The sequence below is a fragment of the Hyposmocoma kahamanoa genome, unplaced genomic scaffold, assembly GCF_003589595.1.
Source record: "Hyposmocoma kahamanoa isolate Upper Pololo Valley unplaced genomic scaffold, ASM358959v1 87, whole genome shotgun sequence".
Taxonomy (NCBI): Eukaryota; Metazoa; Arthropoda; class Insecta; order Lepidoptera; family Cosmopterigidae; genus Hyposmocoma; species Hyposmocoma kahamanoa.
In genome coordinates, this window is record NW_020654422.1 from 9,817,604 (window position 1) to 9,834,588 (window position 16,985).

The 16,985-nt window shown below is 35.8% G+C and overlaps 1 protein-coding gene across 2 annotated transcripts in view; it reads left to right on the forward strand.

The window, feature by feature from the left end:
* The window catches only part of LOC113235198 (proton channel OtopLc-like), a 30,028-nt gene extending 14,278 nt beyond the window's left edge, over positions 1-15,750 (forward strand). Inside the window, exons 3-15 of one of the 2 annotated variants that reach the window (XM_026470816.1) lie at positions 7,071-7,140; positions 7,220-7,288; positions 8,486-8,624; positions 8,707-8,812; positions 8,946-9,095; positions 9,343-9,502; positions 9,925-10,121; positions 11,741-11,903; positions 12,154-12,291; positions 13,839-13,947; positions 14,348-14,503; positions 14,630-14,879; positions 15,096-15,749. In XM_026470816.1, coding sequence (XP_026326601.1) covers positions 7,071-7,140; positions 7,220-7,288; positions 8,486-8,624; positions 8,707-8,812; positions 8,946-9,095; positions 9,343-9,502; positions 9,925-10,121; positions 11,741-11,903; positions 12,154-12,291; positions 13,839-13,947; positions 14,348-14,503; positions 14,630-14,879; positions 15,096-15,416 — 2,028 coding nt within the window. In that variant the 3' untranslated portion in view covers positions 15,417-15,749. Of the gene's footprint in view, positions 1-7,070; positions 7,141-7,219; positions 7,289-8,485; positions 8,625-8,706; positions 8,813-8,945; positions 9,096-9,342; positions 9,503-9,924; positions 10,122-11,740; positions 11,904-12,153; positions 12,292-13,838; positions 13,948-14,347; positions 14,504-14,629; positions 14,880-15,095 lie in introns of both variants that reach the window. The other variant, XM_026470815.1, reaches the window with a different exon arrangement.
* The last annotated feature ends 1,235 nt before the right edge of the window (positions 15,751-16,985 follow it).

Genomic DNA, 16,985 nt, shown 5'->3' on the forward strand with positions numbered 1-16,985 from the left:
GTATCGTCCGCATCGCCGCACTTATAGCAGGATGTTGAGGCCTCCCTCTTGGCGACTTTGTGCAGATAGTGCCCGAAGCAACTACGCCCGGATAGTACCTGCACAAGCCGATACGTTAGGAGCCCGTGTCTCCTATCGACCCACTGGTCGAGAACCGGGCGGATCGCCTTTATGTTGCGGACACCGTAGGGCAGCAGTACAAATAATTTACGTATCTTCGCTACATCAAGGTCGCGCGTGCACTATCTCTATGCGCCCACGCCCCTACTCCCGACCTGTGCTTTGATTTTCGCCGCCCTGCCGCAGCTCGCCATTGCGTCGGAGCAATAATAGTGATGTCCATAGATTTCGATAACGAATGTTGTTCACAAGTAGTATTCGATAAAAAAAAATATATATTTTTTTTTATCGACTAAGAACCTAAGAACTCGATATATATATTTTTTTCTAAGTTCATTAGTTTATTATTTCTTTGAGTTCAGAATCAGGAATATAACGCACTCTATAAATATGTCCCACTTTAAAATATACAGCCTGTATATTCATATTTGGTGGCTGTTGTAGTAATTTAAAATTATGTTTGTAAACTTACATTATTATTTATATTGCTTACCTTCATTATTAACACTATTTACATAATTTGCTTTACATTTTACACTTTTACTTGATAGTATTTACAGTTACGTATGTATATTTGCGTGTGCACTTTGGTGGCATGGCTTACGGACCTGCGATTGCTCACCATATGGTACTAGCAGAAAACCAGCACTGTTTGACTTCTCTCGGTCTACAGTATTTATGCTCAGTCAGGGCCATTTCACTACAAACTGTAGTCATAGGTAATCATAGGTTAAAATGTTATCAGTTCTTATAGTATTTGTTTATTTTTCTCACAGTATTTGTTTTTTCGCAGTATGTATTTTATATAAATGAATGTTCTATGTGCTTGTATGTTATACTCTGTGAAGTGATTGTAAATGTTTTGTTTCTGTTTGTATTTGTGCTGAATAAACGTGTTATCGATCTATCTATCTATCTATCTAAATAAAGAGTTAGTCTTTGTACGGCACTCATTTGTTTCACTTGCCACAACCTTTTTTTTTTGCGGAAAATGATGATTTTCATAAAGTTCTTCTGAAAATTGTACATCGTATAAACCAATATTAATACTAAGATCGAACAAACCCAAAGAACCAGTGAATCATTAGGAAAATTCCCAAAATGCAGTGTCGAAATTAAGCATTATCCATGTAACGTTTTAGAGAGCACTCTCGCTCAATCGCTGAAGCGAACCAGTCAATTAGCATAATTAGTTTTAAGGCAAACCTGTGTAATACTTTCATTAATTAAATTTTATAAAAGGACACAAATCGCTGCGTTGTTTTGAGACATTTCGTCGGGCTCTTCCGGGATATGTCCTAAATTACCAAATCTAAGATTGACTAGAATATGGTGACGAGGTTTAGGCTTACTATTCTCTCTTTCTCTACGTGTGCGAGTAATGTTGATTTTTATTAATTAAACTATACTAAAATTCTACGTAATTACTCTACAGACTTATTAATAGTGATATAGAGGATGATCTATTACCAGGATCGGGAATAGCAATCAATAGGATAGTGCAACTAATATCTATGACTTACAGTAGTCGCTGCATAACTTCACCCATCGATGTTTTGATGTGCTCCTCAACGCAGGACTTCCAACGGTACTTCTCGTAGATTCGTAGAGACCGACTACCAGACGCGTGCAATCCATTTTCGGATCTCTCGGTCCGATCGTGACTATCCTACCGACTGCGCCAATTACGGAACTAGCCGCCGGAAGGAGGTTTTTAAAAGGCGATTTGTGTCCTTGTATAAGATTTAATTAATGAAAGTATTACATAGGTTTGCCTTAAAACTAATTATGCTAATTGACCGGTTCGCTTCAGCGATTGAGCGAGAGTGCTCTCTAAAACGTTACATGGATTAAGCTTAATTTCGACACTGCACTTTTGGGAATTAAACTAATGATATACTGGTCTTTCACAATTACTGTTGATATGCAGCGTAATTGTGAAGGGTTAGCACAGGTAACAAAGAGAAAAGAGGTGCTTTTAGTACGAAGGGAGATGTGAAATCATTGTCAATATTGCTGTCTCACTCGGCGCTCGCTTTGTAGTATTCCCATTGCACTCGAAAACAAGCGTAAAGGGAATAGGTTTATTCCCATGTACACTCCAAAACAAATTTGTTGATTTATTTATTGTTCTATCCCATATCCTAATTTTATTTTAGTCTATATTAAGTTGTAACATGATTTACTATGACATGTGAATATGTCTCACTTTCAAATATACAGCCTGTACATAGGTACGGAAATTCAGATTTACAGGTATCAAACCCATCGATTAGGGAAATATTTATGTAGCGAGACACATCTGCTCTGCACATCTTTCTGTGAAATTTGCAATTAGTATTTTAGTTCTTGTGCATAATTTCCATGGTTGTATAACGGTTCAACGACTGAAAACGTTTGAGGTATAATGCAAGCCTTTCCAAACACTAATTCGTGAGGAGTGTAGGTGGTTTCGGCATGGACGGTGTTATTGTAAGCAAAGCACCAGTATGGCAACCAGCTACTCCATAATGTTTATTGGTTTTGTGTATTCATTCTGAGCTATTTTCCAAAGCTCCGATGCTTTCGTGGTGGTATGCCGTTGACGATGTTTGAGTAATATTTAACAATTTACTTACCTCTGCCATAGTAGTAGATATAACTCGGTTTCTCTAACTGTCGCAATCTCTCTTGGAAATCCATACTTAAGGATAAAATTCTCAACAAATGTTTTGGGTACCGTATTTGTGTGTTTTGTCACTATTGGGTAAGCTTCTGTAAACTTTGACAGTTCAAATTAAGTGTTAGTATATAAACTATTATTTGCATGATCTTCTGTTAGTGGCCCTAAGATATCGAGATAGATTTTATCAAAAGCTGAATGAGCAGTCGTCGTAATCACCATCGGCGGCCAAGCTTTTAAAGAATATTTATCTTTTTGGCATTTCTCACATTTTCGTACATATTCTGCTACATCTTGATACATTGACGGCCAAAAATAATGTCTCTCAATATTATTGACCATTCGTCTAATGCCCGCATGGCCACTTGTAAGCAATAGATGAAAGTCATTCATGATATTTTTTTTGTCGTCTTAGTTATTTATTTTTTGTACTCCTTTAACAATACATAGTCTAGGTCCGGATCAGTCTTTAATACCTTTAATTCCTTGTTTTAACTCTTCTATAAATTGATAATTGTTCTCACTTCTTATTATATATTTGTTTCATTCCTATTTTACCGCTAATATATTCCAAATCTCTCACTAGCACGTCTCGCGTCACTAATGATCGTGATGAGGGATTAACGTATAATGTTGAGACTTTTGGTACGTATAATAAATGTCTAGTTTCGCACGATATTTCACGTTCAGATTTTAATTTTTTTAATTCCTTCAGTCATGTCAAGTCCAACTCTACTGCGTCGTTTGGTTTTTTGATCATATCTACAACATTCGGGTGATCAGTCCGATTGTCAGTACATACGTGTGGCGCACTATAAGTTTCCGGAATGAATAAGAAAAAAACACTATAAATGGTCAGAAATTAATTTATTATTTTTCAAAATATTTTCCGTTAGCGTTAATGCACTTTTTCATACGAATGAATCAATTTCGAAATGCCACTCCTCCGTGACAATCTCTGAAACATATTTTTCATACTCTTCGACAGCCTCTTCAGGTGATGAAAATCGTTGACCGCGTAACTGGTTCTTAATTTTTTGAAATAAATAAAAGTTACAAGGTGCCAGGTGGAGACTGTATGCGGGATGGCTCATAAGGTCAACTTTGTTCACCTTCAAAAATTCATTTGTCTGTCTGGCCGTGTGAGAACTTTGTTGTATCCAATTGGCCAGTGTATACTTTGGCTTCCTCGCTGTGCTAGGCGGTGGCGGGAGAGGTGGATTACATGTTACACATGTTAACTTTGAAACTTGTTTTACAACTTGGAATTAATTTGAAATATTTGAACTTTGAATTAGACGATTTTTTTTTAACTTTTAATTGAACACTATTGTTGCGACGCGTGAATCATGACGCCTGTAGTTCGGCGAGGCAGGGTCGCCATGTAAGGTTGTGGCAAGCGAAACAAATAAGTGCCATACAAAGACTAACTATTTATTTAATAACAGATCGATTATATGGAAATGAATACATGACTTAACCTACTCTATATAATATACATACACAATACATACTACAATATCGGCTGTATTTAGCAAATTTCTTAGTCGTGGAATAAATAACTTTAGAATATCTGCATATGCTTGAATTTAGAACAAAACAACACCAAGAATTTGGTTAAGTACTTACTTTTCAAAACAAAAAATTACAATATTGCCCTGAGTGGTGTTGTCCCATTTACAAAATAAATTTATTTTAAGCGGCGAACGTAGTTTAAACAACGAATTCGTATATTTGGACGCAATGGGTTGTAATGATTCTTTCCAGTAACTTTGTATGGATATGGCTTTTATTTCAAACTACAGATACGATGTAATCTCATTAAGTAATATATTAACAAACTTATTTATTTTTAAAGTTTCAATTGTGTATAGTATTGTTTTTGCGTTTAGCTTTTTAGTGATATACTCTACAATCGCAAGCAAATCAAACTTGACCGTTCTGAGAAATGTCATGGAGTCGAATTTAAACCGTGATTGTCAAGTGTAACGTGTTCGTGGCTGTACATCAAGTAAAATCACAATAAACATTTTTATTGTATTTATATCATAGATTTATGATTTATATAGATACAAAAAATGTTTACTTGATTGACGTTATAATTTCCTATTAGTTTCTAAGTTATTATTATTGTGATTACTACACTGATAACGACTGATTTGTTGACATAAAGGATTAAAGTGCCACCAAACTTTTAGTAAATATTTAACTTTCAGTAATACATATAACCAATAACGTAAAAATAATAGTCAAAAACTGTCACATCGAAAAGAGTCATCCCTGATCTAAAATTTGCTAAAGATGCTACCACAAACCCTATATCTTGTGCACATTTTGCATACCGCCCTTATTCAAGTAGGTTCCACAAGTTTAGTATCTCCACATCGTCACAAGTTTCCATAGCAAATATGAACAGAACAGAACAGAGCAGAGCAGAGCAGAGCGGACCGGAGCGGAGCAAAGCAGAGCGAGGCAGAGCGGGGCAGAGCGGGGAAGAGCGGGGCAGAGCGGGGCAGAGCGGGGCAGAGCGGAGCAGAGCAGAGCAGAGCGGAGCAGAGCGGAGCAGAGCGGGGCAGAGCGGGGCAGAGCGGGGCAAAGCGGGGCAGAGCGGAGCAGAACAGAACAGAACAAAGAACTCAATAAAAAAACAACATAAAATAAGACAAATCAGACAAAAAGCAAAAAACAAAATATGACGACTGCAAATTTTGTACTGTCATATTGTGTGGTTGTGGCGTACGCAAGAGGACTTCATTCAGCATAAGCCACAGCCACGATTGACTGTGGCCCTGGTTTTCAATGAGCCAATGTCTGCCACACACTCCGTTTTTAAATAAACAATGTATAATTTGAACTAAAGCATTATAAATGTAAATAAAACACGTCCATATAAACTGAACGACGAGCTCAGGCCGTGTTTGTGAGGCGGGTCACTCTCGCGCAGCCAACTGTAAACCTTTTGAGTCCAGCCGGCCGCGAGCCACCCCAACCCCTCTCCGCCACTCCCGCACATCTCCCCTCGCTGTAAATACCGACTGCGGACACCGTGCCGCCCCAACACCTCGGCTAATGAAAATCCCTTCGATCTCTTTATTTTTTATTCCCCTACATTGCCTGTTAACTGGCCGCTTCAGAAATTCTCAATCGAAACGTTCGCTCGTTTATTATACTGTACACTTTGATTAGCTACCTACGCACTATGTATTAGTCGAAAGCTGTCAGAATTTCTACAAATGAAATATTACAAAACTGTTCGTTTTCCAATAACACCGTCAAACAGTACTTAACAGTAATTACCAATATTAAACTTTTTTTTGTACTGCTTTATGGTTATAAACAATGTCTAAATTGAAACGCAAGTCATCAAATTGAGAAAAAATCACCGTTAACTTAAATATTAATAGATTTCGAGCTCTTAGGCTTTCGCGATTGTTACACATAGGAAATGAAACTATTTTCCCAGATTTAAATCGCATATATACCGTGACCATGGTACCTGTAAAGGGCCCGAAATGTCGGTTGAGTCAACCGTAACTATGGGACCTCTAAAGGGCCCGAAACGTCGGTTTGTTTGAAAAAACAAATATATGCAATTTAAATCCGGAAAAATAGTTTCAATTCCTATTCATATACATTATTCTGTCTGCAGATATTTCGTGCGTATGCCTGGCTCACCTAAAAGCAATTTATTAAACCAAACCATTAACAAATATCAAACACTTGTAAATTTATTTCTGGATTTCTCGCCCCTTAAAATAAATTATGTTGACACTGTTTACTTAAATAGGAAGCAAAACTTTGTCTGTAACATACATCATACAGTTAATCCTTATATTGATAATTTTATAAAACTAAGTGCATTTCCTTACTACCTACTCAATCACATCTTATACAATAAAATAGAAACTATAATAACACACATTTTAGTGACATGGGGATTAATGGGAAAAGGGGAAAGGGGAAAAGGTTTTGTTCAGGTGAATTGAACATTATTCTGAACAAAGCGACTTTTCCCATATTTTTACACTGAAAACGACGACCCAAAAAGCACTGCAGAAAAACTCGCAATACCGTAATGGGATTATAGTGAAATACAGGACAGTGTCGATCGAGAGAAACAAGCGACTAATGAAGTTAGTAATCCAATTTTAAACGGTTTTTAACGTCTGCCGGCCACTTAGCTTCCGGTCCCTCATATACTCGTAAAACTGTGCAATTTGAATTTCGGTACGCTCTGGCGATTATAACGTTTCATAATTAACGTTATAACGTTTCATGTTTATTACAGGATTCGGACAGAGTACCCAGACTTGTTATACAGAAAGCCGGAGACGATTCAGGCACAGCCACGCCGACAGGTATACCAGAAGTTTTTTTTTTAGCGACATCACTCCATCTGAATAACTTTTGATAATGGTACAACCTTTTGTTTCATAGGTGATAGAAACAGTCCATTCCCTTCAATTTACAATAGCAACTACCGAAACGGAGACCTGAAGTCACTTAGTGAGTATAAAATCTTCCACAAATTTATTCAAATTCAAAATAATCTTTATTTCATAGGTAAGCATTATTACACTTGAAATCGTCACAATGGTTAAACTCTACCGCTCATTCGTAAGGCAAATTCCCCTGAGAAGAATGAGCAAGAAACTCTAGGGGTTGCTCTTTGTAAATAACATTTACAATATTTTTCTTTATTTGAAACATCAGAGATCGAGACTACCTCCATGAGCTAAACGGGTACTACCACGGATTTTTGTCATTCAAGTACGCAGAAGTTGTATAATAACAACCTTTAGTATAAAGTTTTTGTTTCACTATAGTTTTAAACCTCGTGAAAGGCAAATTTTGTACATCAAGCTGAATCTTGTTATAGGAGCGTATACATTGCCCCTTAAATGATTTTTTGACTTTGTGAAGACGACTATCAAGAAAAGCTAGTTTATTTTTATTCCTCGTATTAATGTTATGTCTGTCACTATTTTTCATAAAGAAATTACTATTCCTTTTAACATAAATTACATTTTCATAAATGTACTGTGAGGCTAGTGTAAGAATGTTAATTTCCTTAAACTTATCTCTCAAAGATACTTTGGGGCCCAGATTGTAAATTGCCCTAACTGCACGTTTCTGCAGGACAAAGATTCTATTGATATCGGCGGCATTACCCCAAAGCAAAATGCCGTATGTCATTAGACTGTGAAAGTAGCTGAAGTAAACCAATCTGGCGGTTTCGACGTCTGAAAGTTTCCTTATATTTTTAATCGCGTACACTGCAGAGCCGAGCCGTTTTGATAACTTACTTATATGGGGACCCCATTGCAATTTAGCATCTAACGTTATACCTAGAAATACAACTGTATCCACAAGATTCAGTCTTTCGTTTCTAACTACAATGTTTGTAACCGTCTCTTTAACATTGGGTAATGTAAATTTCACACAATTTGTTTTATTCTCATTAACAAGTAGGTTATTAACAGCAAACCAATCAACTACTTTAGATATAGCATTGTTCACATCGTCGTAGGAACATTGGTGCCTTTTAACTTTAAATAATAAGGAAGTATCATAAGCAAACAATACTATCTCATGTTTTATACCCTCCATAAGGCTAGGTAAGTCATTAATATAAACTAAACTAAACTATTATCAAACCCTTGTTTATAAATAAAATTAATCACTTCATCAATTCTTCTTCAGATGGCTACAGACTTTATCCGCCACCGAATGGGACTCCGCGGAAGCGTTCTGAGGTCACGATGGATGCGCAATCCTTAAGATCTGTAGAGACTCATGCGCCGCCGCCCACTGACCCTCAAGTAAATAAAAAGTTGACAGGGTAAGGCTTTTTTCTACAATTTCGATCATTTGACTAAAGTAATACATTTTATCTGAGACAAATTATGCTGTCATTTTTCCAGGAAATATGTGACAGAAATAGCCGGCAGCATGTATGCTACAATATTGGTCACTCTCGGACTAATAGTCCATGTAGGAGACACATTCGTAGATGCTCCAGTCGCTGCGGTAATTTTTTAATACCTACTTTCCATTTAATTCTATCTAAATTAGGTAACTGACAACATTGAACATATTTACAGTTTTTCTTAAAAATAAACAAAGATTAAAAAACCTTACTAAAACCTTATTAAAATTTCAGATATACTCAATAGTACTAGCCAGCATCGGTTTGTTATACCACATATATTTAATAATAGATATAAGTCGGTACAAATCTTTGGCGTTGAAAAACCAAAAAATCAGACAAGATCATGAAGCAAAGATGGCAGACTTCTATAGAAAACACGAGGTAAACTTTAATTTATTTCCTCATATTGGCACTGGATCCTCAATTGAACCTATTATAGGAAGTTCATTCAATTAACTTCTCGTGGGTATAACCAACTAAAGTGGTACATTTTTCTCTGATTTCTCAATATGCAAAGTAGCTTTTTCATGTGTGACTAGAATGACAGAACATATCGTTCTATTTTGTACATATCTATATATGCTAAAGGTATGTCTCAATAACCAACAACTGTCAACTTGATTTATAGGAAGAATTCGGCATTACCGCTCCTGGAGATCGTACTCCAAGCGAGGTATACAAGCTTCCGCCTGGGCTACCACCGCCGCAATTAATCAAATTGAAACATGACTACTGCTTCAGCCATGGCAGGCATTCTGGTAGTTTCTACCTCAAATTAGGCGCTGCTGGTGAGATACTAGACTATTATAGGGTGGTTTCAGAGTCACGATTACAGGAAATGATGCAGAGGCTTTTCATGTTTACCGATATTGCTTAATGATCACACGTATGAACTGGGCTATCATCCGCTGAATATAACGTTGACAAAACCTCACCTGCATTTTTACGCCTGTCATTGTCTCCGAGAAATTGTGTACTGAAATCTTTATAAAAAAAACTAGAAGCTCCAAATAGATGAAGAAGGTAACAAAGTGATGTAATGTACTTACTTGACTTTGTTTTCTCGTTGCATATTCATAAACGGTGTTGCTACTTGAACATAAAGACTATAATCGCCATCCTAAATTACGCCATATTGCAGAATACTATAGAAATCATTTCTCACACGGGTGATGTCTGAACGTATAAAATAACATTATAACTCTTCCAGGTTTCGCTTTTGGTAACCTGGTCCATGCTGTACTGCTTATCACTGCCCAACTGGGCTTTATATTCGATGACAATATTGAAAATGAGTATTGCGTGGAATACGTACAAGTTGCTATGGACTTCTTCAACCCTATCTACTGCTTCGTCCAGCTTTTCTTCGTGTTTAAATACTCTAACGTCATCATTTTGAAACATCAAGTACGTATTTTTATACGTACGTATTTAGGTTGTTCCAGCTCTATGGTGGTGTGACGATTAGGATTTCAAATTGCTTTATAATTTTGCTATATAATTAACCGTGAGAATCAGCCAATCAATCAATCCCGAGGCCAACGTGTTTGGATAGTCCAATGCCGTAACTGACCACAGTAAGTTCTTAGGATTCATTCTGGATGAAAATTTAACGTGGAAGCGTCATATAAATTCTATGTGTGGTAGACTAGGTAGTGCGACTTATGCACTAAAAAAAAATTAAAACCTGTCGTTACAGATTCTATACTACGACAAACATATTTTGCATATTTCCACTCCAAAATGTCGTATGGTACCATTCTATGGGATGTCTCCACTGATTCTGACAGGGTATTCATTATTCAGAAACGAGCAAGTATCCCCAATACTTGCCGGAGTAACATGAAGAGTCTCTTGTAGGGACTTATTTGTGAGACACAGGATAATGACCATGTATTTATATGGAATAATCACATTCATACGAAAAAACTTACACAACTTTGAAAGGCTTGAAAGCTGTCATAACTCCCGCTCCACAGGACGACTGATGGTCGTACCGCGACGGTTAGCACTCACTGAAAAAAATCCGCGCGTAATCGGCCCGGCTTATTATGAGCACCTACCCGTTGACTTAAAAAATGAGCCTAATGATGAAACATTTGATCGTCTACTGGAAGACTTTTTGTTGGATAATGCGTATTATTCCACTGAAGAATATAGGGACATGGTCTTGTAATATATGTTGTAATTTATAGAGTCTAATTTATAAAGTAATTTATAGAGTAAGGTCTTGTAATATATGGTGTAATATATAGGTATAAATATTATTTTACAGAAATGAATAAATTACATAAACTTTATGCATACAATCATTATATTGACATAATTATTATTATATTATTTAATATGTTCCTACATTATTTCCCATAACTACATTGACTATGTTAAAATTACGTAGTACAAAACTTGTACTGGATATTTGTAATTTTCTGAAATGTAACATTTATTACTATTTGTAACGATTCTTTTAATACAATATATTGTATATAATAATGTAAAGTTTACAAGATAATAAATAAATCTAAATCTAAATCAGGTGAATGGTGCGTCGCATTCATTAGGAGTCGGAAAGTGTCTAACATGGCACGACTGGCTATGCGTGAAGGAGTGTGGGTTCCTACACTTATGAATAATAGTGAATGTAGGGTTGGTCAGTAGAAACACGAAAGTAAAATTAATGCAGTACAAATGAGAGCTTTGAGAAGTATAATAATAAGATTGACGAGACAGATTAATAAGAGAGTTTGAGCGAGCAAGTTGATACGGGCAGACCAAGGGGAACTTACCACGACCAAACTGAGGCCATCCTAAAGAAGGGCCAGGTCCCTTGTGTGCCCTTAACTGACGAACGTGTATGAAACACTGATACGTGTTGATGAGACGAAAGATGTGTGTCAGGACCGTAGGAAGTGGAATACTGTTGTCTCTGCCTATCCCGGAGGGAATAAGGCGTCAAGTATATGTATATTTGTGTGTTTTTTTTTTGTTATCTTTAATTTCTTCATAACAATTCTTTTCTTTTTCAGGGCATAGCTTGTATTGCGTTTATGCACATAATCGGTAGCAGCCTTTGTTTCTGGATATCGGCTATAGTGCGTGAAACTATACTTGCATTGACGATGTATGCTCAGTCTATCTACGGAAAACAAGATGAAAACTTTCATGAACTTAATAATTATACATCTCTTGGTAGGCAAATTTTCTTATAATCTGGTTATGTTATGCATCAAAATTGAAACATTTATTTTAAAAATGGCCAATTTATACAAATATAAAAAGTTGCATTAATTAAAAAAAAAATAGAATAAGCCATATTTATTATGGATATGAACTATTTATATTGTTTAGGAAAAGAATGATAAGTATTTCTTTTATTGAATAATTTGAGATTTGATAAGTATTTCTTTGATACATTGTTCAGTTTATATATTATTTTCAGAACCTAAAGTAGGTGGCTTCATAAATATAGGCGATTTATATGACGAGAATTGTGTGGGATCGTCAGCTATCACCGCCATCGTTGAAAGCTTCTCTCCATATTTGTATCCGTTCAGTGTAGAATTTAACATTCTCATTGGTATGTATTTCTATGGTCCTTTCTTAAATAGGTAAATGAGCCCAACCAAAACAGGTAGGTTGTGAATTTTATGTTAAATAATATACTCATAAAGGAAACAGAGCAATTACTCAATGACTGCGCAATTATACAACAAAAGCCTAAATTATTAGTCTACAAGACCCTTTAGAAATTTTCAAATTTTATATTTAATGGAGTTTAGTTCCAACATTTAAATTTCATGATCTTTTACTACTGTTTTATAAATGTTGAATTTAACCTCTGCAATCATTGTATCAAGAGAAATTCTGTGGTGAGAGACCTGGTATCTTATATTACAAGCTTCTGCGTAGTTTACGTACCAGCCCCTTGCAAACACAATATAAACACAATGTTTATCTAATATATTTTGGTTCATGTACACTGCCGTCCACTAACTAAAACGTTGCTAAGTGACAAATGGTCAAATAACCATTATAAATAGCAAAAAATAGAGCACAAAATTGTCTTTTAAAAACAGTTAAAATTAGTTTGTGTTCGACTTATCAAACAATTTTAGTATTCTAAAAGTGAGTTATGGTTTTTCACGATATCTCAAAAAAATATTTTGTCACTTAACCGTATTTTAGTTAGCGGACGGCAGTACAGTTCTCAAGTTTGTGGAGTTGAATAAATACATTACCATTATCATTGTCATTGTCATTGCCATTGTCATTGTCATTGTCATTGTCGTTGTCGTTGTCGTTGTCGTTGTCATTGTCATTGTCATTGTCATTGTCATTGTCATTTCATTATCATTATCATTATCATTATCATTATTATTATTAATAATAATAAACATCACTATCACTATTATTACTGTTATTACTATTAGTACTATTAGTACTATTAGTACTATTATTACTATTGTTACTATCGTTACTATAGTTACTATCGTTACTATCGTTACTATCGTTACTATCGTTACTATCGTTACTATCGTTACTATCGTTACTATCGTTACTATAGTTACTACCGTTACTACCGTTACTACCGTTACTACCGTTACTACCGTTACTACCGTTACTACCGTCACTATCGTCACTACCGTTACTATCGTTACTAAAGTTACTATCGTTACTAAAGTTACTATCGTTACTATCGTTACTATCGTTACTATCGTTACTATCGTTACTATCGTTACTATTGTTACTATTATTACTATTATTACTATTGTTTTATATATATATAGTTGTTTAGTTGTTCAGTTGTTCAGTTGTTCAGTTGTTCAGTTATGCAGTTGTTCAGTTGTTCGGTTGTTCAGTTGTTCAGTTGTTCAGTTGTTCAGGTGTTTATTGTTTTCGTTATCGAAATCGTTATCGTTATCGTTGTCGTTGTCGTTGTCATTGTCGTTATCATTATCATTATCATTATCATTATAATTATCATAATCGTTATCGTTATCGTTATTGTTATTATTATTGTTATTATTATTATTACTCGATCGCGAACTCTATTTCGTTCATTATGAGCTACTACAAGTAAGTACTGCAACTACCTTTCTTGAGCATAATATGTGTTTTTTTCAGTGGCGGTGTATTATATCATATGGAGTAATATTGGTCACTGCAACAATGAAGAACCTTCCGGAAATTCTGAGACTCAAGCTTCAGTTGATGACTCATATTCAATTTGCAAGTAAACATACTCATGTTTTGTTTACCTTGCTTATTTGTCAGATAACACGATGCATAGGCCTATTATTTGTTTTGAGAAACTAAATTAACTAACATTTATTAACTGCCTCCGTGGCCGAACGGTTACCATGCCGGACTGCCAAGCAGAGGTCCCAGGTTCGATTCCCGGACCGGGAGAAATATTTGTATGGCCTACATTTATTTCTCTCGTGAGTTTGGGTGTAATTTGTGGTTGTCTATGTGTGTGTCCATGGTACCCGCGACACAGGGTTTCCCTAGTGCGGGGCTATTTTGATTGTGAGCGTTATTATTATTATTATTATTATTTATATTTAAAAGCAATATGGGATACACTGCAATACTACTAACATCAAGTAACACTGTTTTATTTCAATTAACAGAATCCCAACGGCGAATGAAGACAACGACTACACAAGTAACATAGTAATACACGCTGACTGCCACGCCTCCAACAAGGGTCTGTTCTTAGGCCTGATTATTATGGTCGTTATCATGGGAATGCTTATCATTGGTTTCGTATTCAGTAGCGTCGGCGGGTAAGAATTTTTACTAACCGATTTTATTCTCTTGTTTCCTGTCTTCCAGGAAATTGGAACTTTGTGATAAATTTTTCACCACTCCCGTATTTTAACAATTAATATACGTTGTATGGTTTGTTACAGAGAATTCCTGGAATTAGGCTATCTTCTTAACGATGCAACGAAACTAGCCTTGCATACTGTAATGCTTTTCGCCGTCATCTTGGCCTTCGCTCAAATAATCAAATTGGACATCAATGAGCATTCGATATCACTCCTTGATGACATTCTTCTCTTCGTTTGCTTGCCTCCCTTTGTTATGGAAGCCGTTTTCTCCTTGATTGCCACGCTTACCATCCTCAACGTTGTAAAGAGTATTGACTTTTGTATAATGGTAAGGAAAAACAAAAGATTAACAAATTAGAGTTATTGCGTTAATTTATTGCTCATTTCATCCGTTTAATTCCACGGTGGCCTATTAAGAAATTATTATCTACATTTATTGTCTGGGTTTAATATTAGTAGTAATTTATTAGACACGATAAATGATAAAATAGTAGTAGGTACCGTACAATGTCGATATATTAATGACTGGAGTAAATAATTTCAGGTTGTGCAAGTCCTCATACAAACGCCGTTGATTATGGATGCTTTGCGGCGATGTAGTAACACCAGGAAGTTAAGACAGTCGAAGCCTGGTAGGGAGGTAATAATGTTACTCATTATCACCAATGTCGCAATGTGGGTATTCTACACATTCTCCTACAAATCCCCGGACAGTCTTGATGAAAGGTACACCTTTTACGGTAAGGTAGTCTGGACGATCCTCGGACACGTAAGTCTACCACTCATCATGTTTTATAGATTCCACTCCAGCGTATGCTTCGCTGATATTTGGGACTCTGCGTATAAACCCGGCTCAGAACATTGATAACATAATAAGGCGATTTGTAATAATGTATATATTAGCATTTTTTGCAACCTGTGCCTACTATTTTTGAGTTTATCCTGGCAACTCACGTTTGCCAGGAAGAAATTGCTATGAACTAATAAGGTCAATGGGCAAAATAAAGAATACCTTTTATTTGTCATTGGATTTTATTTTGTGTACAATAAGGAGTATTTGTATTGTATTGTATTGTATTTATTAAGACTGTGCTGTTATTAATGTTATTGTAGGTAATGGTAAGTTGTTCGTGTAGATTTAGATTACTCTGTAGATTGCATTACTATAAGTTCCAGATATACGTATAGTGTAATATTATACATGTGGATAAGAATATTTATTATACCTAAATACATTTGTAAATTGTTTTAAATGGATTTTTTTTTCACATTTTTAATAGAACCTACTCTTGTTTACATGCTAAAACACAACCAAAGAGACCGAGCAATTTGTGGTTTCATGCACCACATTTTGTAAATGTTATTTTTATAGTAGGATATGTTAATATTCTACACGTTACAAAATAATGTATAATTTTATATAGGAATGTACACACGCCAGCACATCAAGCTACACATTGACGTATCTTGTTCCGTTGCAATGGAGGCGATTTTCGAACAAAAATGTGTAGTCTGATGTGCCGTTGTCCGTACTTTAGTAAATTAGACTTTGACAATTCAAAGTCGAAAATTAAAAGTCTAATTAGACTGCCTATTGACTTGTGCACATATCTCCACACATATATATATACCTGTGCCAACAAAGCACCCCCGGCCCGCCTTAGGTGACCAACTCAGAGAGGCAGTTAATTAGTCTTGGTGGCCCCAAATGCAGTTACTGAATATTAGGTTAAGTACTATGCCCTGCAACGGCACTGGGCACTTAGCTCCGCGCGACCGAAATACAAACTAGTTACTGGCCCTCGAAAACAATATGTAGGTACGTTTATCTACAATAAATGTCCTAAAACGTATGTGCAGGGAGGTATGTCTATCACGTCTAATGAATTATAAAGTTATTTTGTATAATAATAGATGATGCTTGTCATAGGATAGGATTTCTCGGGGTGTTTTCGCTACCAAATATTATGAGGTGATTATGAACATTTGGAAAAGAGCCGGGAGTGCAGAGTGCAGAGTTAGGTTTACAACTGAGTGTGCTACAATCAGACTTTTAACTGCTCGCAAAATGTTTATAGAGGTTCAATAAACATGTAAATAAGAAAGAAATGTATTTTCAGTAGGGACCTAATTTTATTTACATATAATCAGTGAATCGTAAAAACAAGGTAAATGATACACATTGACCCTCCCTACTCGGATACTTCACATTATAAAGCTCGTTCCGACCTCATATAGTAGTAATAGAGTTGAAAATATTTTGTAGTTTGGTAAGTTGTAATAATTCCGCTTACAAAACAGTTGGTATGGCACAAAAAATATGATCCACGAAGTAGGGCATTGGGCGACGCGCGGATATGCGCTTGGCTGGCCAATGCCACTGTTGTCTAATTGTTTCCGATCTCTGAATAACTGCCGCGTATATTGATGAAAT